Source organism: Arvicola amphibius, chromosome 14, assembly GCF_903992535.2.
Source record: "Arvicola amphibius chromosome 14, mArvAmp1.2, whole genome shotgun sequence".
Lineage (NCBI taxonomy): Eukaryota > Metazoa > Chordata > Mammalia > Rodentia > Cricetidae > Arvicola > Arvicola amphibius.
In genome coordinates this window covers 38,261,359-38,283,952 of record NC_052060.1, presented here as the reverse complement: position 1 = coordinate 38,283,952, position 22,594 = coordinate 38,261,359, and the positions used below count along the sequence as shown (strand labels likewise).

Sequence of the window (22,594 nt, the reverse complement as noted above, 5' to 3'; positions counted from 1 at the left end):
AAACAGTGAAGGTCACCTCCCAAGTTGGCCAACCATCCAGAGCATCTCCTACTTTTGTGGACAGTAGGAGAAGCAGAAGAAGAGAAAACAAAATCCAGGTGTGGCCGCTTACATTTGTATTCCTAGTTCTTGGGGGACTGGGGCAGGAGGCTGGCTTTGAGTTCTGGGCCAGACTGAGCTACAGAGTGAGATCCTATCTCAATAAAATGAACCAACAAAGGCAGATATGGAAGTATTTGGCAGATTGAGAAAGATTTATATTGACCTAAGTCACAGTTAGACTTGACAATTAAAGTGAATGCTTACAAAAGAAGCCCAGTTTAAATATTAAGGGATTTCCTGCTCTGTTAGGTAGACAAAAGTACATATGTGATTGGATTATAGCAAGGAGTCTGTTAAAAATTCTTTTACTGCTAAATTACAAGCCCTAAACTGAAAACAAATGAGAATTAGATTTGTAACTGGCTCAACTACCCACTCGGGTATCAGTTAATAACTGGTTATAACTTCATGACCCCAGTCCATGTTCCAACATTTGTGTTAATGAAAGGGACTGGCCTCTTAAACATGGGGACAGGAATGATACTGTTCTTCATTTGTCTGCCTATTGCTATAGCCATCTCCAATATCCAGAAAATGGGAGCAAAGAGGAGTGGAACATTGGTTGGACTTGGGAGTTAGAATACACAGGGGGCCATAACAAGATGAACAGATTGGAGTGGACCAATCGCAAAGAACTAAGAGCAAAGAACAGCACATGGGTGCAGGGAACAAGCTGCTAAAATGCAGTGGAGGAACTAGGACTTTGCAGTTTATGGTGGACATAACATCATATCATTCTGGACTGGGCTACCATGATGAGCAGGTACTACTTTACTCATGCCTGAATTGATGAACTTAATTTCTGGGCATTTACCTTTAATGGGGCATATTGCTTCAAAGAGGTTCTATTGGTATAGGAATATCTATGAAGAACAACCCAGAGGGTAACAAGGTACAGTACTGTAATAAATAGATAGTGGAGGACAGGCTTGAGGATATGAGAGGCATTTCAAACAGACATGGCTGTGCGGAGATCACAGAACACAGCTGCCCCCCCTCAGAAGGCATGTTCAGCTTATTCCAGGTTACCACATGCTGGAAGGCATAGTGCAGAAGGGTTAGACTACACACACCTAAGGATTCCCTTCCACTCTTCAACACCAGTGCTTCTAAAAAGCACTGCGCCGGAGACTGATGGAAGGCGACTCAGCCCAGAGGGCAGAACTAAAACCAGCTACCTTGGCAGTCAAGAACGGCAGACGTCAATTCAAAGTGGAAGCAAGATTTGTTAAGTGAATAGCTGAATTACTTCATGATATTTAGGACTGTCTTGAATCAGTATCAACTGCTTTCTAAGACAGCGAGTTTCTTGGCCCTGGGGATGTCTAAACAGAACTCGGGGACTGTAAACACTGAATTGATAGTGGTTTGCTATTGCTCAGCTGTGAAATGGGTTTGTGCAGTAATTATGAGTTTGACAGAGCAGCAAGTAAATGTCTCTTACCCATATTATCACCCACAACACTGCGCTCTAAATATATTGGCAACCAGTATGTACAGACTTTATTTTTTTGAGACAAGGTCTTGCTATGTATCATAGGCTGGCCTTGATCTCATGACCTCCTGTTTCAGCCTCCCAAGGGCTGGGATTACCAAGAACCTTTGCCCCTTCACCATTCTTTCAAAGTAGGGTGATCAAGACTTATCCCAAACCTTTACTGGCATTGACAAGTGACTTCTTAATTCTCAGAGAAGCTTCGTTGCCATTCCCATGTTAGCCTAATAGTGAGGTGAAACACATTTCACGCACACGAAACTCTTACTCTGTTTGCCATGTTTTTCTTAACTTTGTTAAGAAAATTCTATATGCCTTTCTTTCAAAGAAATCAGGTTTTAATTTATTTTTATATCAATGAGAACACAGAAAACAGTCAAACAGTACCAACCTAAATTAGCTCTTCCTTTTAATATTTGTCCTTACAGCTGTAAGGGACAATTCCAAACAACTTATGAACTTGTTTTTTATTAGTGCCCCCAAAAGGCAGTCTTGTTAGGAATGTTTATAACAGGAGATGTTTCCATTAATCCAACTATACAACCAGAACAGCAAAACTCCAGAAAACATGTACAATATATGAAAGCATGACTTTGTCAAGACATATACTGACTGGCATTGCTAGAGAAATTATTTGGCTCCAATAAACAGGCTTATGCAACTAATTCTATGTTATTGTTCTAAATATCCATAAACATCAGCTGTGACCAACACAGACATTTAAGCTGGATCATCCAAAGCAATAAACTAACATATTGTTAAGCAAAAATCCTCATAGAGGCTGAAATTTAGGATCATTTCTCCCAATTCTTGCATGCTTGCTCTTCAATGCCTATGATTATTCTGATTTTAAACATTCTAAGGACTAAAATTTATCATATTAATGTTGTTTGCTCGTTGTTTACTACCAGTCTATTCTGAACACGGCCTGAAATTATTTTTTAATTCTGCTGTTCTGTAACTTATATTTTAAACAAAAAAATCTTAAAAATAGTGTAAATTACTAGGAATCTTGAAACAAAATTAATGAGTTGAAGTAGCACTATTTTTAAATCTTTTTAATGAACAGACCAGGCTTTCTAATAAAGCAAACTCTAAGATATAATAGTCTGGTAGCAGTGCAAGACGTCTATGGGATTTTAAAGCAAATGCTATGTAAATTGTTTTAAAGGCAATGATGTAGCAGCTTTTCTTCAAAAACATGTGACTCGGCATCAGTGATTTTGACTGTTGTGATGCGTGCTGTCATCACAATGTCAGAAACAAACTAATCATAATAGCTACGATTTCAAGTTCCTCTGCAGGCAGAAGCATGCATTTTTAAAAGCCGGTATCTGTAAGCTAGAGTGCCTGCCCCATGTGAAGCACATGGACTGGACTCCCTTTGGCTTCTGCAACTCATAGTACGGAAGGAACTACATGGACCTGCTGGAGCTAGACCTTTCCATTTCCCAAGGGAAAAAAAAATCCAAAGGATTGAAATGTTAGCTATTAGTTTGGGTAGACCAAATCTGTTATCAGAATCTAGTCCACAGGTCCCCAGTTTGTAGCTTCTAATCTTCTCTCCAAGACTTACTACCTCAAAACAGAGAGAGAAGCGGACATAAAAAAGTGCAAAGATTCTACTAACAAAGACAAATAAAGACATTCAATTCCTTTCCTCCTGCACAGGCTGCACAGAAACACTATGTAAGTTGTGACAGTTTCTCAAAGTACAACCCAGTGGGCGCATGACATTTTATTTGACACATTCTAAACATCTTGAGTTGTTATAGCAGTTACCACGTAAAATTCTGGGCAGACAGTGTGACTTCAACTCTGCCTTCTTCCCTGACACATTTTATTAGAGCTGCGTGGCTCCAACATGGAAGTAATACCTCGGACCAGGGTAGAGTTACAGCATTAGCAGTCACCATGGTACCGGGGACATGACAAGCTGTCTCCGTTTCTGCTTTGTTTGACTTTTCTGCCTCAAAGTGTAAAATGGAGAGCGAAGTTGTAAATCGCTACATGAACTTTCGGAATAAGTCCAAAGTATTCACCAGATCTCCAGATAGTCATTCTTCCCACGACTCCTCTCAAATTATTATCCTTCTGCAATGGCACTGAGTAATTACGAATGACTACCCAACAAGATGGCAAGACTAGAGAGGAAATTTGCACTGAGTTGAAAAAGAAGAAGAAGGAATGGCCCCATAATGTGGCGCTCTGTGCTTTTCCAACGTTGACAGTCCTTCAGCGGTTTCACTTCGTCAGTATGGAAACTGTGTGTTTGTCTACATATGAAAATACAACTGGCATGCACACTAGGGTGAACCTTCCAATAGAAACAACCACTGTCTACTTGGCAGAGAAAGAATGAAAAGTAAAATGGGGACCAGTGAGGTGGGTCAGTGGATTAGGGTAGCTTCTGACAAGGCTGACGGTCCAGGTTTGAACCCCAGAGGAGGAAGAAGAAAACCAGTCTCTGCAAGCTGTTCTCTGCCCTTCACATGTGGACTATCACAAGATAAATAAGCATAAAAAAGTTAAAATGTTTTTTTAATATTTGCTTTCATCATCAAAATTATAGTGATTGTCAAAATGAACTATATTTTTTAAAGCAATAAAGACATAAGAGAGACATGGTCAGGGGTCTCTGCCATATGATGAACACCAGTCACACTAAAGAGGACACAACCAGAAATGCCTGACAGAGCTACACTACCAGCCCACAACTTTCCCAAGGATTTTCTTCAAAAAGAATAGGAGAGTCAAAACAACTTGAAGGCAGGACAGAATCAAGTATGAAAAATTACCCAGTACTACTGTAATATATGCTAACTGCAAGGGGTAAGCCAAAGCTTCTTCAATAACAGGAAGATTTTATTCTTTAAAGACTATTTGTATGCTGGCATATCAGACTTTTCTGATTTCCACAACCGTTGAGGAATAAGTGTGGAAAAGAACTGACTGTCTGAATTACGACTGCAACTTTTCTCTAACATGCAAACCAAGAGAAAGATTTGTGTCACAAAGACCTTAATGGATGTCAGCGAACTCCATTTGAAAGTCAGTGCCTCTCTTTGACATGACTGTTGGGAATGTTGACCGTGCAAAGGGAAGTTACCAATGGCTTTCCCAGAAGATTGGTGAGAAAAACTATGTATTGAATTATTAAAGGTTAATTACATTCTCTCTAGTCCTCAGATGCCACACTGAGTAGAAGAGGCTATTTTTTAAAAGTAGTTAAGGCTGATGCATCAAGTAACTGAGAAGAATTAATAAATGGCTTTAGCCATTCACCAATCTTTATGGGAATTAGAGTGTAGATAAGGCTAATTTCATATATGTATGGTCTTAGCGTGGGTGTATGTGAGTAACAGTTGTGGACAATTGTTTCACAAACACATCATAGACAAGTGCAATTAGAAGCAAAGAGCTTCACATGTGTGTACACAAAATATATGTATGGTCAGACCAGTTTCTGTTCACACACACCCACACACTGGTAAATGGTACACTGCCAAGGTCAATACTGGCATGTGATAAGGGTGAATGTTTGATTATTCCTAATACGAGAAGCAACTTGGACAACTTTCAAAAGACAAACACAGCCAATGAGGCCTTTCACTTAGAACGAAGGCATGTTTCCAGAAGTTTCCCTGGCTACTCTGGTTAGCCTCAGCTCCCTCAGTCATGCCCTTCACTCCTTCCTTCCTACTTCACCATGGCAAGAATGCCCCCTGGACAATCCCGGAAATCTCACAAGCTGATGACCCCCGTTCAAGGATGCTGGGTGACGTCAAGGTTCTGGAGAGGTAGTTCAATACTGGGCCATAATTAAAAGAGCATAGATAAGCAGATTAAGCCAGCTTCTAAAAATAATAATCCTAGCCAAAGGTCCAAAGAATAAAAACGTATTGGCACAACTGAATACATTTCTTCTTAATTAAGAACTGGATGATATTCTCCTTCCCTCCACCGCCAGTGGACAAATATTGACCAACCAGGCTGCCTATTGTTTTGAAGTGGGGCGGAGGGCAGAATCACCACCCTGGCACTTTAGGCTTTTTTCTTTCTGCTGCTCTACACTATGTCCCCTTGGCTTCCGGCTGGAACAGCATCATCACTGTGGATGGCGAGTCCCCCTCTTCTTGCTTCCTCTCTATAATTCCACTAGTTAAATTCTTATTCTAACAAAGTCCTGCAGGCCTGAAGTTGAATTACTTTCCTGGAAAGTGATCCATTTCATTAGGCTTTCGACACTTTGGATGCTAGTATTAGAGCCTGTTGTCTTTGTTTCTGAGGCAGGGAGGGTCTTGCTCTTTGGCACAGGATGGCCTCAAACTCATAATCTTCTCACCTCAGCCTCCTCAGATGTGGAGCAGAGACCAGTGCTACCACATCCTGCTTCAGTTTGCAGGGTTTTGAGGGCACCTTTCCATGCCTGACTTTTAGCAACAGATTCGTGCAATGTCCACAAGTCCATAAAGAATGAGTAAAACGCCCGGAAGCTTTCTTGGTATATGGGATGGAAGAAACAACATTCTAATGGTAGCAACAACACTTTCTATTTATAGCATTTGATTAGTAGCATTTGTGCTAACAAAACAAAACACAGTGAACCTAGCTAGGGTGAGGGGTTCCCCAATACCAACATTCAGGCAGCGGAGCTGAACAGCCTTGTCTCCTCACTTGCTCTAGCCCCCACACAACTGCATTTTAAGTAGGATCACGCAACTGACATCCCTCCCTACAAAGCCAGTCTTGTTTGCCACTCGTGATTTACGGACTGTGTCTGCTACAAGGGCTGCTGGACACATTAGTGCAGGCACGCGTATGAAAGGATGCGGCTGTCTGGCACTAAATGACTTTCCAGAGGCCCATCTCAGCCAGACCTACAGGAACCCCTCCTCTCCCCTCCGCAAGCGGCATTTGCTGGTGCATAAAGCCATCATTTGACCCATCCTGAAGGGAAGAATCCAGAACACGACCCACCCTCTGAGCCACATCTGTAAACAGAAACGGAAAGTTTCTGTTTCATACTTTCTTCTCTATTTGCTTGATTTGCTTCCAACGCTTCCAGTTCTAACCTAATTCTGTACTCGGGTTTGATGATAGAAGAGTGGTAGCAATCATATTAAAATAAATTGCTTGCATTTTCTGTCTGTAATATGGCCGTTTTCACTGATATTACTGGTTATAATTTGCACTTCATATTTTGTCCGTTTTCAACACAAGTTTAATACATTTACTAACAGCTACTTTCTCTTTCTAATATCAAAGTCACCAACTCAAAATGTATTCCCCCCCCCCACCTTTTATTACATTCTTCCGCTGTAGGCACTAATATAAGTGTTGATATTAATGTAGACATTAACTTCAATTTGTATGAGTTGGGAATCTTACATTGGAATTCAAGTGGAAATTAACTTGCTTAATAAAATCTTCTGGAGAGTCCTGTGGTTCAGAGGCGATCATTAACTATCCTTCACTGAGGAAGTCCTTAAATTATCTAACCTGTGTTTCACATGAAGTAGCTTTTGTAAGAATTCTAGTGAATGAAGCCTAAATGGAATAATTAAGCTATTATTAAGAGTATTACACATATACTCTTTCATCTAAAATCCTTCGTCATAGTCCGTTGTAAGAGTGTGAGCCGCTGCATGTCAGTCTGAAATCATCCAAAGGTTTGACACAAGCAGAGGTAAGGAGACCCCTGTGAGTGACGTAAGCAATGAAGGAACTGTTTGGACAGTGGACCCTGTCAAACGACGGTGACAGGAAGGTCACTGCGCAAAGGACATCCAGTGACTATTCATACTGCCCAGCAGCAGCATTTGGAAGCCTCTGCCAGAGGACGTGCTAGGGTTGAACTTTGGTTTCATTTTCTATCCCCATGGGCAATAGCAGAGCTTCCCACGAAGGCCTCACAGCCCACTGCTGTGCTGTTCTGCTAATGTGGGGATTTTGTGGAGTGTTATTCAAAACGTTGTAAACAAAATTAATTTAGGATTTGATGTGGGATGCTTGATTACTTGATGTATTTTGTAGGGAAAGAAAATACATAGATCTATCACATTAAAAAGGGACCAGCATTTATGTGTGTGCACACATTTTTATGTATGTATGTATGTATGTATGTATGCACAGCTGTGTGTGGGGGGGGTGCTCATGGGCACACATGTGGAGGCTAGAGGACAATATTGGAGGTCTTCCTCTGTAAGGGCCCAACATTTATTGTTGGAGACAGAGTCTCTCACTGAACCGGAAGTTCATGATTTCCACTAGCCTTGGAGGCCAAAGAGATCTCTGGCTCTTCCAGTCTCCACCCCCTGGTACTGGGGTCACAGGTCCACATAGACATGCTTGCTTTTCTATGGGTACTGGGGATTCAAACTCATGTCCTCTTGCTTGGACAGCAAGTACTCTTACTCACTGAGCCACCTCCTAAGACACCAAGGACCAGGATTTAAAGTGATATAGAATAGGTAACAATCACTTAAGTCTTTAATACCTACTTTTATTCATATTTGATGAGTCTAGTAATTTATCCAATAACCCTGGGACATAATTTATAAGACTGAATTCCAAGGACTATCCCTGTCTGTAAAACCCTGCAGAAATAATTATTTTTAACCGTGTCTATATTAGGGCAAAATGACAAACATTCCTGGGCTTAATTCATTATACAACTCTTATAGGTCTGATATAGGGTACAAAACACTTAAAAATACCTCTGATTAGAAAATAAAAAATTGCAAATGATAATGAGCTTGTGGTTTCCATGCCAACATCTGCTAAATCTGGAGAGCATTAAAATAATTTTTGCCCAATTTATTTCTTTTCATTATATTATATTCATTTTCTTGCATGGGTGATACGTGTGGGACCAAATAAGTAGTGTATTCATTAAGGCTATAGAAGAAGGCCAGGGTTAAAGAAATAAGAAATCAAATTAATATCCAAGCCTAAATGTTTTAGCAGAGCCAAAGAATCTGTTTAATCACCCCAGTCAATAAAGGTTAAGATAATAAAATAAACTTCTAAATGCTTTCTTTTGAGAGAGCTTAATCTGTCTTTCTGAAGAGTTTTTAAAGATGCTATCAGTTTTGATGAGGCTCAGATGGGATGAAAATTTACTCTGAATACACTGAGACAAGAGATGAATTTTATGAAAATACTTAAGCCGAGCTCCTGGGTGGCTTACTGAAAATTTGAAAGCTTAAGACTCATTTAAAAGCAGCTGTTGGCTGATCATGTTGAGGCCAATAACCACTAAATCTCTCTCATTTATCGGGCTCTGTGATACTTGGCAAGCTAGTGGTAGCCAGCTGACTAGATTAATATATAGTCAAAAGATAGCCGCACTCTATTTGTTAATTTTATTGCCTAACTTTGGTTAATAAAGCTGTTCCCTTTGCTGGCGAATATGCTCTCTTCATTTAAAATACTCAAATATTGAAACCGCTTTGCCTATTTTTAAAGAGAAAGAGAAAGAAATACACACGACTATCATAAAAACCTTGGGTATCATAATTCCTGTTGCCGTGGTTCATAATGAGAGCTGCAGACCTTAGGAATAGAGGGGGAGAAAGTACATTTTCCTGATGAGGAGAGATCATGGCAGCAGCCGTGGGTACAGATAAGGACGATGTAATGCCTAGAAGAGTCTTCTGCCCTCTCTCTGCAACAACGGAATCTCCTTACTGGTCAGGAAATGTCATTCCCTGTTTGCTAGGGAGGGGGCTCAGAATAAGAGTCAAATCAGTTCACAGTTCATGAGTGGCTTTAGGAAAAGGTCAAAGCAGTCTCCTCTCATCTGGCTACCCTGAAAAGGAGAAGAAATCCTACCAGTGTGAAGCATCCCCAGGGAGCGAGCGGGCATGCATAATTCACATGGAAGTACTGAGGAAAACCTAAGAATGGTACCACACAGGGGTGACTGGAGGTTGGGGGGGGTGCAATCCTGTGGTAGAGCACTCACCTTGAAGTGGGAATGGTACAAATATCTAGTTGCAGGACTGATATTTGATGTTATGACACCTGTGTGCTGATAGAGGCGGTGTCTGTCCACTCAGCACAGCCCAGAGGTAAGGACCTCTAGGACTCTCTCAAGCACCACTTAGATGACGACAACATGACCATGTTGCTTTGCCCTCACAGGGCACAAGGAATAATAATCAGCCATGACAAGAACTTAAAACAGATTTTTCATACATTATTTTATTAATCCATGTCCCTGTCAGAGCAAGAGGGATTGGTTCAGTTAGGATTTGATCTGTCAAACTCGGCCCTGGCCTGGGTTCGAGTTTAATTCCATCATCCTCTCCTTCCTGGCTGTCTTCCCTACCTAGTTCACTGAACTGGCTTAAGTGTAGAGATGATGGGTACAACATACCTAGTGTGCGAGTTACTTTTTGTATTGCTGTAACCAATCACCTGAACAACAAACAATTTAGGGTAGAAAACGACTCTCAGCTCGAGGGGATTCAGCTCATCACGACTTCCGGGAAGGCAAGGAGGCAGGAGTGTGAGGTGGCCAGCCATATTGTGTCCACAGTCAGGAAGCATAGAGAGGTGACTACTGGTGTTTATCTGGCCTCCTCCCCCTACCCGCCTTATTCATTCTGGGCTCTCAGCTCATGGGATAGTGACATCCACATCTAGGGTGAGTCTTCCTGCTATGGAATTCATGGATTCCCACCACTGTGTCTCCGGAGCCATTTTAACCCCAGCCGAGTTGAAAATAAGCATCATACCTAGAAAGCTTCTCAGCAATGTTAAAATGGGGCGATCAACAATCATCATTGTGTTGCTGGCGTACTGCTGGAGAGATTTGGCACTTATATTGGTTTAATAAAATGCTGATTGTGAGCAAGGAAGTCAGGACCGTGAAGAGTGAGTTTACCCATTGAGACGGTGGGACAGAGCTAACGGGAGACCACCAAGTCCAGTTGGAATGGGACTGATGGAACAGGGGACCAAACCGGACTCTCTGAATGTGGCTGACTGCGGAGGAGGACTGAGAAACCAAGAACAACGGCAATGAACATGACCACTACAGCATGGACGGGCTCACTGTGAGCCTTGTCAGTTTGGTTGCTCACCTTCCTGGACTTAGGGGGAGCTGGGAGGACCTTGGACTTAACATAGTGAAGGGAACCCTGATGGCTCTTTGTCTTGGAGATCGGTGGAGTGGGGGTATGGGTGGAAGGGAGGGGAGGGAAGGGGGAGGAGATGGAAATCTTTAATAAAAAAAAGGAAAAAAATAAAAAAAAAATAAGGAAAAAAATAAAATAAAATGCTGATTGGCCAGTAGCCAGGCAGGAAGTATAGGCAGGACAACCAGACTAAGGATGAAGAGAAGGGTGGAGTGAGGAGTCTCCAGTTAGATGCAAAGGGAGCAGGAAATGAATGTGCTGTGCTAACAAAGGTACTGCCAGGTGACAGAGCATAAATAAGGAATATGGGTCAACTTAAAATGTAAGAGCTAGTTAGCAATAAGTCTGAGTTACTCCACTGAGCGTTTTATAATTAATATAAACCTCTGTGTGATAATTTGGGAGGGCGGCTGCCAGGTATTTGGGAACTGGTGGGCAGGAGAGAGCATCCCATAACATTTTTTTTACTATTCCTAGTTCAGCTTCCATGCCTTTCAATTCCCCCACAGGCCCCTTACAGCAGGTCGGTCGCCCAAAACAGCAAAGCCACAGTCATTCTGTTTTGCGATACAGAGTCATGAGGACGAATGCAGAACAATTAAGCCAGTGCCTGCAAACTGACAGCAAGAGAAAGACCCAACTTGTCCCAGTAGCCTAGAGCCCTAACTTAAGATCATAACGTGTACAAATTGATTGAGGACTGACAGCATCTGCTAGCTCTCTCCTGGTTGGTAAGGAGAAATATGTGAGCTCCGTGCTTATCAAATAAAATCAGTTGGCATCGATGGCTGTTATAGTATACCTAAAATTGTAAGCTTGGATTTGGCCAATGCCAAAAGAGCCTACCTTTAAATCATATACCACCAACAGGATTCAAAAACAGCCCATTTCCTCCCATTTACACTGAAACAGTTGCAATTGGCGTCCATTTCTACTGCTTCACAAAAAGCATTCCCTTCTTGACCATGAATTCAAAACAGCAACCCCAGAAGCTTTATAAAGCTGCCGTTGTGGTTTCTGTTCATTGGAAAACAGCGTTGGCCTTTCTGCCTTTACTGTCTTTAATATGGTTCTAACCCTTGGTGGGTGTTGACACTCTGCAGTGCCCCCGGCTCTCCTTTGAGAACTCTGGAGCCGTTTCTCATCCCGTCCCTTCAATATGGCTGTTTCTAAGATGACCCCAGAGACATCTTCCCTTTACTTTTTCACAATCAAATTTTCTGATCCCGTGGTCTCACTCCCTGCCTGGATGGTTCACTTAGTGGTCTAGTTGTCCTCTCCAGCCACGGCCCCACCTCACAGGTCTAGTCTCATGTTCTCTTAGCTGCATTGTTCCAGTGAACTTTGTCACCAAGTCACAGATTCCGCTTAACTTCGCACTTAAATTTACTAAGTACCAAATCAGAAAGCTCAGCCCTTTTTTTTTCAGCTCTTATAGTCTATCAGCTCTGAGAGCTGTCAGCTCTCATAGCTGTGTTGAAGTTTCTTACCCTGTCCTTTAATTGTACTTCCAGACTGATTTTAGAACATAAAACCCTGTCCTTAGCAGCACATGTGTGTGTGTGTATGTGTATATGTATGTAACAACAATTAATTTAAAAAGAGACTATGAATTTGAAAAACAAAACAATACAGGAGGATTTGGAGAAATGGCAGGGAAGGGGAAATAATGTAATTATATTATAATTTCAAAAAATAAAAGATATAATTAAAAAAATTAACCTAGCCACATTATATCCATAGTCTCTTGTATTGGACCCAAATCCACATAAAGCTCAAATCTACCCCTGGCCCTATGTCCTAAGCTTTCTCTCTCATTAACTTTTTTTTAATGAGTGGCATCTTGCTTTTCCCTTCACAGGCCCAGGTTTTCACTTGGCATTTTGCCACCTGCTTATATAATAGTGTCACGACTCCCCCTCACTGCTCCTCCAAGCTTTAGGACAACTATGTGATCCAGTCTGAGCCATGAGACACAAGCAGACGTCTATGAGATTTATAGAAGAGAGTTTGTTTTCCTGATGCAGGCTTTATCCTTTGAGCTAATACAAAAGCAGAGGTGGCAGAGAGACATGAATGGGTGTTCTTACGTACATAAGAGAGAGGACTAAGATTCGCAGAGACTTTCATAGCAACACCATGGAATTATGTAATCAACACTGTCAACTGCCTTCTAGATCTCTATGATAAGAATAAGTCACACACTTCAGGTCCCAAGGCCATGTGCTTTGGTGTGGTGCTCCTCAGCTCACCAGCACAACACCTCACTGTCCAACTTCTGATTTGTGTGCCCCAGGTGGCCCTTTCCCTCCAGAAACACCTGCTATCCCAAGCAGAGTGTCTCAACTTCTGCTGACCTCTCCATCAGGAACAGACAACCCTTTTCCAGCCTGGATTCTTATGGGTTTGCCTTGGGTGACGGACAGAACTTTCCTGTCTGTTTGCTCTCTCAGTTCTCAGTTTATTTCACTACTGACACCCAACAGTCTAGGGATGCCGCACATCAATAAGAAATTGCAGAAACCTTCAGTGACTTTCTGTTGCCATGCAGGCAACATTCAACTTCCACAAAAAGATAGCTTTAATTAAAATAAACAAGTCTGATACTTTTCAATCTTTCACATGCTCTTAGCAAATGAAATGTCGCTGTTCTTTAAATGAATTCTTTTATTTTCCATGTGTATAATTTTTATAGTATTTTCACTCCCTGGAAGGTGTAATATTTTGTTTAATTTTGATTACTTTAAAAAGAGAGGCCAAGCCAGAGCTCAATGACCTTAACCAAAGTGGCTAGTGGTTTGCTTGAGGCAGTTTCTGGTGCACCCTAGATGGTCTTGACTTGCTGTGTAGTCAAGGGCTGCCCAGTGACACTTGGAAATGGAAGGATTTTCACTTTCCTAGTATCTCTTTGGGTAACCATTTAAGGGGTAGAATATACAACCACAGTGTTCTTAGTGGGACCCCCCGAGAGCCTACACTTCTTGAGGTGGCAAAACCCAGCAAAGATGTATCAAGTCCTTATTATTCTATGACAACCAAGTCCTCCTTCTGTACTCTATGGTGAGAAAGGACAAACTTTATAGCCATCAATCAAGTAAAGTAAATTACAAAACTCAGGATCACCTCAGGGTGATCACTGAATGGGAAGTGAGGGACGTTTTCCTCTGACTGTGACGGCTGTGATGAGATCTCAGCCAATAGGAGCTGAGGACAAGACACTGACATTGAGCTGTGCATGAGGGCCATGTAGAGGTCTGGGGAAAACAGAAAGTTGTGGCCTGAAGTTGGTGGGCAAAGAAGAACAGGGTGAGACGAGGTGGTAAAGGGCAACCTTAAGAGTCCAAAGGAGCCAACACAGCCATGTGCAACTTAACTCCAAGGCCTTATGCCAAGAGTACCCATGACCTGATTTACAAAGGAAAACGATCTCGCTGGCTGTTTGGCAGAAAATGCATCAGGGTCAAGAATGGAAACAAGATGAATTGGGAGATTATGTGAGATAGCAGTAGCTCAAATTCGGCGGTGCAGGGTAGGGGTGGGGAGAAAGAAGTGGATCCATTCATGGCCTCCATCGCATTCAGCAGAATGCTGTGGACACAGCAATGCTTGGTCTATGTGCCTTGACGTATGCTCAAGACGTCAAGAGCAGTGTTGTCTTCTTCGTTTCTGTACGTTCTTTTCCCTCCTGCTTCGATCCACATCTTGTGGCTTACTATACTGCTTTGCTATTTGGAGAAATGGAGCCAAGAGGGATTTTGTATTTCAGAAAAACACGGTGGCTACCGTCGTGTAAAGCTACCCGATAAAGAATACAAATCATAGTGGAGGGTCAGCGTGGAAATTATGCAAAGAAATAAATCATCTGAAACAAATGGAACAACATAGAAATCTAAATCTGTGATAAAACGAAAAGGGCAAAAACAGACATCTATATTATTTAAAGAAAATAAAATTATAGTCATCATGAGTTTGAGCCCAACATAGTGTGTAGCTAAGTAAATAAGAAATTCTCCAATAAACATTATCTGGAACACTATGCCTACACAGAAGACACGACAATCAATTTTCATTACAGTTGAAGACTTCTCCAGTTTTGATTTACTTTTTAGGGGTTCTTCCTTTGCTCCTTTTTATATTATATATTTCCCGATTAGTAAGCTCATCAGATATGACTACAATGGGCTGCGTACACAATTCTAGAACCCTATAAATGACCTGTTTGATCTTCAGGTAGCACTCATAAGAGAAGATGAGCTAAGCATGGGTTCCCATTGTCTTTGCATGCGCCACTTAGCACGCTGCTGCGAGAAAACAAGACCCCCAAACGCTAAATGGCGCCTGAATTGTGTGAAACTTGGCTCCAGCCAGTGTGAAAACTGGCTGAAGTCTGTACGAAAGGCTGTCTGGGTTTGTCAAAGTAGTTCGTGAACTTTGGCCAAACTTTCTCGGCTCCTAGTCCAAGACTCTGTTTGTAATGCAACACGAAACCACCGTGGATTTCAGGTGGTTGTCAGGTTTCACCTTGGAAATTTGGCCTAGCTTTTCTAATCAATCATCACTTTTAGTAACGATGAAAGCCAACACACCTTTCTGGGAAAGGAAGAGCTGAGCCCTGACTGATGACAGCTAGGCTGTGAACCGTCCCTGCACTTCCTCTGCCAAAGGAACACTTCTCAGAATGGAGACTTTCCCTCAGACCTGAGAGGCCAAGCGGAGGGATTCGGATAGTGGGTGTAGAAAGACGTGATACTCAATGCAGGGAGACCAGCCGCGTGAAATATCACCACCCACAGATCAAGGGGTTCTCATCTCGTCACTAAAGGCTACGGGTTCCATTCCATTCCCACCCATGACAGTAGATACCGTGATGCTCAGTGGTGTACCACCGATGAGGTTTTCGCTTGGAGGCAGATATCAACAGGATAACTGTCATGGAAGACCTGCCTGCTGGGAGGAGTCACTGTTTCGACGCAAAGCAGCTGAAGAATAGGAAGGAAAGCACCTTTACCCAGCTTTACGAAGCATGAGGTAAAATGAAGGCATAAACCTTTCCCATCTGCATCAACTATGTATTTTGAAAAAAATGCGCTCTGCAGTATGCATAAATTCAATAACTAAACGCAGTATATTTTACAGAGATACCTCCATAGTATCTGTTTTCAACCTGAGTATTTTAAATGTATGTTTCCACTGTATAAAAAAAAATTCTCTCTTCAACCAAATACTCGCTTTTGTGCATAGTGACATGAGAAAATTGAGAGGTATGTCTGAACAGAGCCACTACATCATTGGAACAGTATGTCTGAACATTCAAATAATGAGGCACAGATGTGAACCCAAGGACTTGGCACTACCATGGCAACAACAAAGCATTTGCCATTGGTTATGATGGTCGAAGGGGCCACATTTGAGCAGAGAAGAAACGGCCCTCCGCCCACAGTGCTAAATTGTGTTACACCTTTTATCTGCCTTACAAATCTGGAAAAACACAACAAACCCAGGCAAGCGCTATTCAAACTTACAAGGGAGAATAAATACATAAAATGCAAAAATATTTTTATCTATGCTAGAACGCAGTTATGCAATAGCCCGAGAAGTTTCATCAGAGGGAAATGCCAAATTCAAGAGAACACCACATGGCCTTTATGCTGCAAACCAATGTGTGCACATCTGAAGACCCCAACAGCCGCAGGAAAGGTGGCTGTTGGATGGCTCCAGGAGGCTCATTAACTGTAGAATGTTGTATTTGGAATCAAGCTACGATAATGCGCAAGATACACATATTCATTAGAAAGATACTTCTTGCTTATGGGTGGTTTGTCGAGTTTTTTTCGGCTGTTACTAAATCATGCACTACACAAAGGGGAAGGATAGTTGGGATGCTGTGAGCTGGAAAATCATTTCCCACCCAGGACAACAAGTGCATCACTTACCCGAGGCCCCTGATCGCCTTGTTCTCCCTGCAGAAAGCAAAACGAGATGACAGTTTTATCTACAATCCATACATGATGCTTGATTTTTTTTTTTAAAAAAAAGGTCTAAACACACACCACAGATCACACCAATATCGATTTCCAGTAAATTAGTTTTATTAATACATTTTCTCACCTTATCGCCTTTTGGACCAGGGGGGCCCTAGGGGGAAAAAAGAAAAAAAAAATATTAGCTTTAAAAGAAGTTGAGTAAATCTACCCAGTCAATTGAAACATTTATGTGAAATGCAGAGAGCCGTAGTTGTCAACAGGTTTCTCAAATTTAGTTTCTAAATTATAATTGTAATATAACTAGAAAAAGAAAACAGTAGGTGTGTATGCATGTGATACATCATATGGATCAAGTGTGCTAAAGACACTCAGTATACCCAAGCTACACTGGCAGGCAGGAACGCCTGCTCAGACCTGCCTTTGCCAACAGCCTACACCAATAGCCTCTCTTGATTCTGCTAGTAGAATCCAGCTGCCTTCATTAAGTACCTAAAGAAAACCATACAGCATTGCTGCCTGGACTGTTTTGTTCACAACCTGTGAAGGTCATCTATAATTGTGTGTGTAGCTGTAAGACTTGTTCTTACTGCTTTATAAATTCTATATTTGCTTATTTGTTATCCTGCTGGCGGACAGTAATTTGATTCTAGGAGTTGCTAGAGTCTTGGCTATTGTAAATTGCTGCTGCTAGGAATACCCTAATGTCAGGGTTTCGGTGAGACAACCAGTGTGCGATTCGTTGAGTGTGTATCTAAGGAAGGTTAGAGAGTACGTTCACTTTTACTTCGGTAGACACTCCCTAGTGGTTTCCTATGTTCCAGATCATCTCCAATGCTTGAAACTTTCTCCTTTTCATCTTACTTGTTCTTGTAGGGTATAGTAATTTAACTTTATTTTATAGTGCCCTAATGATAAACTGAGCACTCTTTTACTATATCTATTCAATATTTTACATTCTTCTCATAAAGAATTATCAGCTTTTGCCTTTGTTTCACTAAATTATTCTACCAATCTGTTAGAATGTATTATATATATGTACATATATATAATATATATATATTATATGCCACATATATGCATATAGAGATTTAGAAATCTTTACATATTCTGAATGTTTTTTGCTATCTGTGTTTGCTAGAAATATATATTTGCATGCTATGTTCTGATTTTACATTCTATTGAGATGTTCTTTGTTTAGAAAGTGGTAGTGCTGGTACTTGAACTCAGGGCCTTGAGAATCCATGCAAATGCTCCATTACTGAGCTACATTTCCAGTCCCTATTGGGGTATCTTCAATGAAAAGATATTGCTAATTTTAATAAAAGTCAGTATACCATTTTTTCTCTTTATTGTTATACATGCAATCAACTAAAGAAATCTGTAGCTATTGCACAGCTTGAGGAAGTCTGTCTGTTTATTCTACAAGCGAAAAGGTTTATTATTGCATCTTTCATATTTGAGTGTGACTTCATTGAGAACTGGTTTTACGGGAGGTGAAGTCAGGATGGTTTTTGTCCCCAGGTGGTTATCAAGTTAACTGAACACTGTTAACAGCAAATGGCATCTTTTCCCCATTGTGGTACCATGTTACCTTTTTCATAAATCAGGTGACCACATGTGTACATAACGTTTTCTCGGAGGAATTTCTTCTTGGTGAGAGCCTGCCTATTCTAGTAAGAAATACTCTTTCTAGAGGCATTAATTATGCTGTCTATTCTAATTCTTGATAATGAAGTCATGTTTTGTGGTTTAACACAGCCCAAGGAATTAGAATGTCTGTCTCATAATTATCTCCACTAACTTCATTTATAGTGAGGCCAGGACACGAACAAGCCTGGACAGGAAATAATGCTAGGGGTCTACTTATAGTGATATTTCATTTGTATTTTAACAAATAAGGCTTGCCTGAAGATCAGAGAGTAAAACAGCCCCACTGATCAGGCTGACAGACCAGGCTAGTAGTGACACACACCATTAATCCCAGTAACCACACTAATTTGCCATAGAAACTGGGTGATAGTGGTGCACGCCTTTAATCCCAGCATGAGAGAGGAATATAAGATGGGAGGAGATGGCTCCCAGACACAGTCTCATTCTGAGATTCCTGGAGGCAGGATCACCATTTTCGGACTGAGGTAGAGGAAAGAGTCAGTGGCTGGCTGTTTTGCTTTTTTGGGTCTTCATGTTGAACCCCAATCTCTCTCTCTGGGTTTTTGTTAATCATGCTACATTTATCAGAAGGGGCTCTGTCACTACCGGTAGGAACAAGAGACTCCTGCTCCAACAAAAATGTCACTTTCTAGTAAGTGTCAGCCACAGAGGAACAGCACCCAAGCCCTGCTCTCTTCACAGTTAACTTTGTGCTCCACTTTTGCATTCCCACATCACAAAGAGATCCATCTGCTTATTCTAAAGTAACAGCTTTATCATTGTCTGTTTCATATTTGCATTCAAATTCATTGGAACTGATTTTCTATACCATGTGGCTATCTGGGTTGTGTAGGTAACACGCCTTTCTGGTAAGATCTGCGAGGTTATCCTGAAAGCGACAGCAACAGAATCGTGCCTTGTATTTTGCATATTTTCTCATCAACAAGGATCTATGAGTTGTTGTTACATTTAATCTCCCCCCCCCAATGCAATGAAGAATTATGATAATCCTTTTAGAGAGGCCAAAAATGCAACTCAGATCTTTCCTATGTGGGGCCTCTTCGGAATGAGCTGTCCAGGATTTTAATTCATTCTGCATGACTTTAAATACCAAGACCATGGAGCACAGACATGGAACCTGATTCTCAGAATTGCCCATTTGTCTGGTGCCTGCTCTCAGCATGCGATTTCTGAACTGGCCCCCTCTGCACATCCCACGGCTACAAACACCAACCCTAAGGTCGTAGGTTCTAAATGAGGAAAAACGATGATAAAAGGCAGAGCAAGTTGCAGGAGATAGGGCTCAGATCATACAATTACCTTTATAAAATCCATTCCTCTTTATCCTCCACATAACTTTTTCAATGATTATGGGGAAGCTAAAAGAATTATATTTTTAACATTTTCAGTGAATGTTTAACGTACCTATTGATATTTTCAGTAAATAAAGCAGTGAGGAAATGAGAAGCACCAAAGCTAAGGATATATATATATATATATATATATATATATATATATATATATATATATATATCTCACAGATACTAATGCTGTAAAGGGTGAGTATTTGTTTTGTAGAGTACTGGAGAGCTAAGGGAAAGAGGAATGAGAGGAACTCACTACCAGAGTTGAAGCGAGGCAGTGGAGAATCCAGCCCTTATTTAAAGTAGCATTTTAACAAGCTGTATTTTGAACATACAATTGTTGAAAGTCTATTTAAAGTTTATCACTGTTCTAAGACATGGTTAAAGGATAAGGTAGGAGAGGCCGATCAAGGAAAATGTGGTGTCTACCTCCAACAAAACTAAACAGAGTCTTTTTTCCTCTTTCTTCCTTCCCTCCCTGCATCCCTCCCTCTCTTTCTTTTTCTTTCTTTCTTTCTTTCTTTCTTTCTTCTTTTGTTTCTTTCTTCTTTTCTTTCTTTCTTCTTTTCTTTCTTTCTTTCTTTCTTTCTTTCTTTCTTTCTCCTTTTCTTTTCTTTCTCTACCTTTCTTTCTTTCTCCTTCCTTCCTTTTCTTTCTTCCTTCCTTCCTTCCTCCCTCCCTCCCTCCCTTCCTTTCTTTCTTCCTATTTCTTTTTCTCTTTCTTTTCAGAGCTGAGGGCCAAACCCAGGGCCTTGAGATTGCTAGAAAAATGCTCCACCACTGACCTGCCCTAAATCCCTGTCCCCTAAGTAGTGTATTTCTAAAGTTATACACTTCATTAAGGTTAAGTAACAATGACTCCTAGAAAACCCAGGGACCTTCAAGTCAGCTCTTACTGTGGACCCTTACCCCACCTCTCAAAGGTTCCCCTCTTCACAGTTTTGTCTGACTTCCTAGTGAGATCTCAGAGGCTGGCTCCTCTAAAGGCATGCGATTTGGTTATGTGTGGCGTAACTGATGTCAAAGCTTGTTTGAAATGCCCCCACAATGAATGGGGAGCAAAAATGAATCTTCTAGAAAACCAATGGTCATTGTCAAATCCACACATGTTGACTAGAGCCAGAGCGCCCCGTGTAGAATGCCCAATCCATGGCTGCATCAAAAACCTGAGCAGCAAATACTGCTGCTCCCCAGCGGTGTTTCTGAGCAGAGAGCATGGCGTCCTGAACCTGCCAAGCTCAAGACAGCAACAAAACCAAGGTCACCCTCTACGCACAGCTGTGGTGGCTAGTCAGGACACGCCCCCCCCTCCTGTGCTCAGGGGTGACAGAGGATGCTTTCGTCTACTGGGACTGAAATCCTATTCTTTCTGAGTTGGGCCTCTTCACTGAGAAGATGGGCTCAATCTGATGAACCAGGAGGGCTATGACAGGGGACCATGTTTATAACTTCAGGAGCCAGGCTGCTTTTCCAAGTCAAAATACCACGGCACAAGGAGTTTGCTCTGATATCTCACCCTTTAAAGTTCAGTTTGGGTCATGGGCTCATTTTTGTCTGATCTCTAAAACTGGTTGTAAAACCCTTATTAGCACTAACTAAAAGACAAGCAGCAATACGAGTTAATCATTTCACTTACGAGGATTTGTTAAAAGAATTTTTATTTATGTGTACTGAGTGTTTTCCTGCATGCATGTATACATACCACATGTGTGCTTGGTGTCCACATTATGGACAGTTGTGATCAGCCGTGTGGGTTCTGGGAACTGAGCCTGGATCCTTTGCAAAAGCAGCCAATGAGCTTAACCACTGAGCTATATCTCTTCAGCCCTAACTTGAGAGTATTTGTAAATAACATTTTGTTGTCGCAATTATACTATCCTTAACAAAACAATAGTACACTATCAAAAGCCACATTTGCTGCTAAAACAAACCTAGGGTCAATGTAAAAGAAACATGTGGGACTGGCTGTGGGTCATAGCTTTGGGTAAGGCTTTTGGGAACAGGTCTGTAACCTGTCTGGAATGTTGCATACATCCCACTCATTTCTAAATAGTTTTGCATAATCAGGTTCAGTGACAGAAATACTGAAAGATGCTAATAAAGATTGTGTCTGTCATCACAGTCAGGTGGGAACACTTTTCAGTACGTTGGTTCTCAGCCTTCCTACTGCTGCGACCCTTTAATACAGTTCCTCATGCTGTGTGACCCCAACCATAAAATTATTTCATTGTTACGTCATAGCTATAATTTTGCTACGAATAGGAATGTAAATAAGTGATATGCGGGATATCTGACATGTGACCCCTACAGGGGGTTGCAACCCACAGATTGAGAACCACTGCTTTAGAGTGTTGTTAGAATTTAGCTGACCAAAGAAAGTATCGATCGATAGACGTCAATGACACACATGGCAAAGTAGTCCCTGTTCAAAAAGCGTTAAAATCATAATGTACAGTCATCACCTTTCTGAGTGTCTCAGCTTGCTGATGTGGGTCTTGTCTCATAACCCATTTTAGTAACCCCAAGTCTGTTTCTACCCAAATAACTGGAGTTTTAGCATATCTTATTGCCTATTTCCATAAACACCAAACTAAAAGCAAAGAGAGGCCTGGTGGAAGAGCTTCAGTAAATATCAGATGATGTTTCAATTTGCTTTAAACTGAATGTGGCTGAGAGAGAGAGTGTGTCATGGGGCCCGAGTGTCGCAATAGGAGCCCTTTATTCCTTTGAACTGTAAATTTCGCTTACTTTAAAATGGAAACAGTTTAATAACCATGGAAACAAAATTAAACTCTGTTGGAGGGAAAGGAGCATGTCCCAGGACTCCCAGGCAGGCAGGCACCACAGAAGAGG

At 41.4% G+C, this 22,594-nt stretch overlaps 1 protein-coding gene across 1 annotated transcript in view; it reads right to left on the bottom strand.

Annotated features, from left to right (window-relative positions):
- Col25a1 (collagen type XXV alpha 1 chain) overlaps positions 1-22,594 on the bottom strand; it is a 375,262-nt gene that overhangs the window by 123,271 nt on the left and 229,397 nt on the right. Inside the window, 2 exon segments of the mRNA XM_038310855.1 lie at positions 16,677-16,703; positions 16,852-16,878. Coding sequence (XP_038166783.1) covers positions 16,677-16,703; positions 16,852-16,878 — 54 coding nt within the window.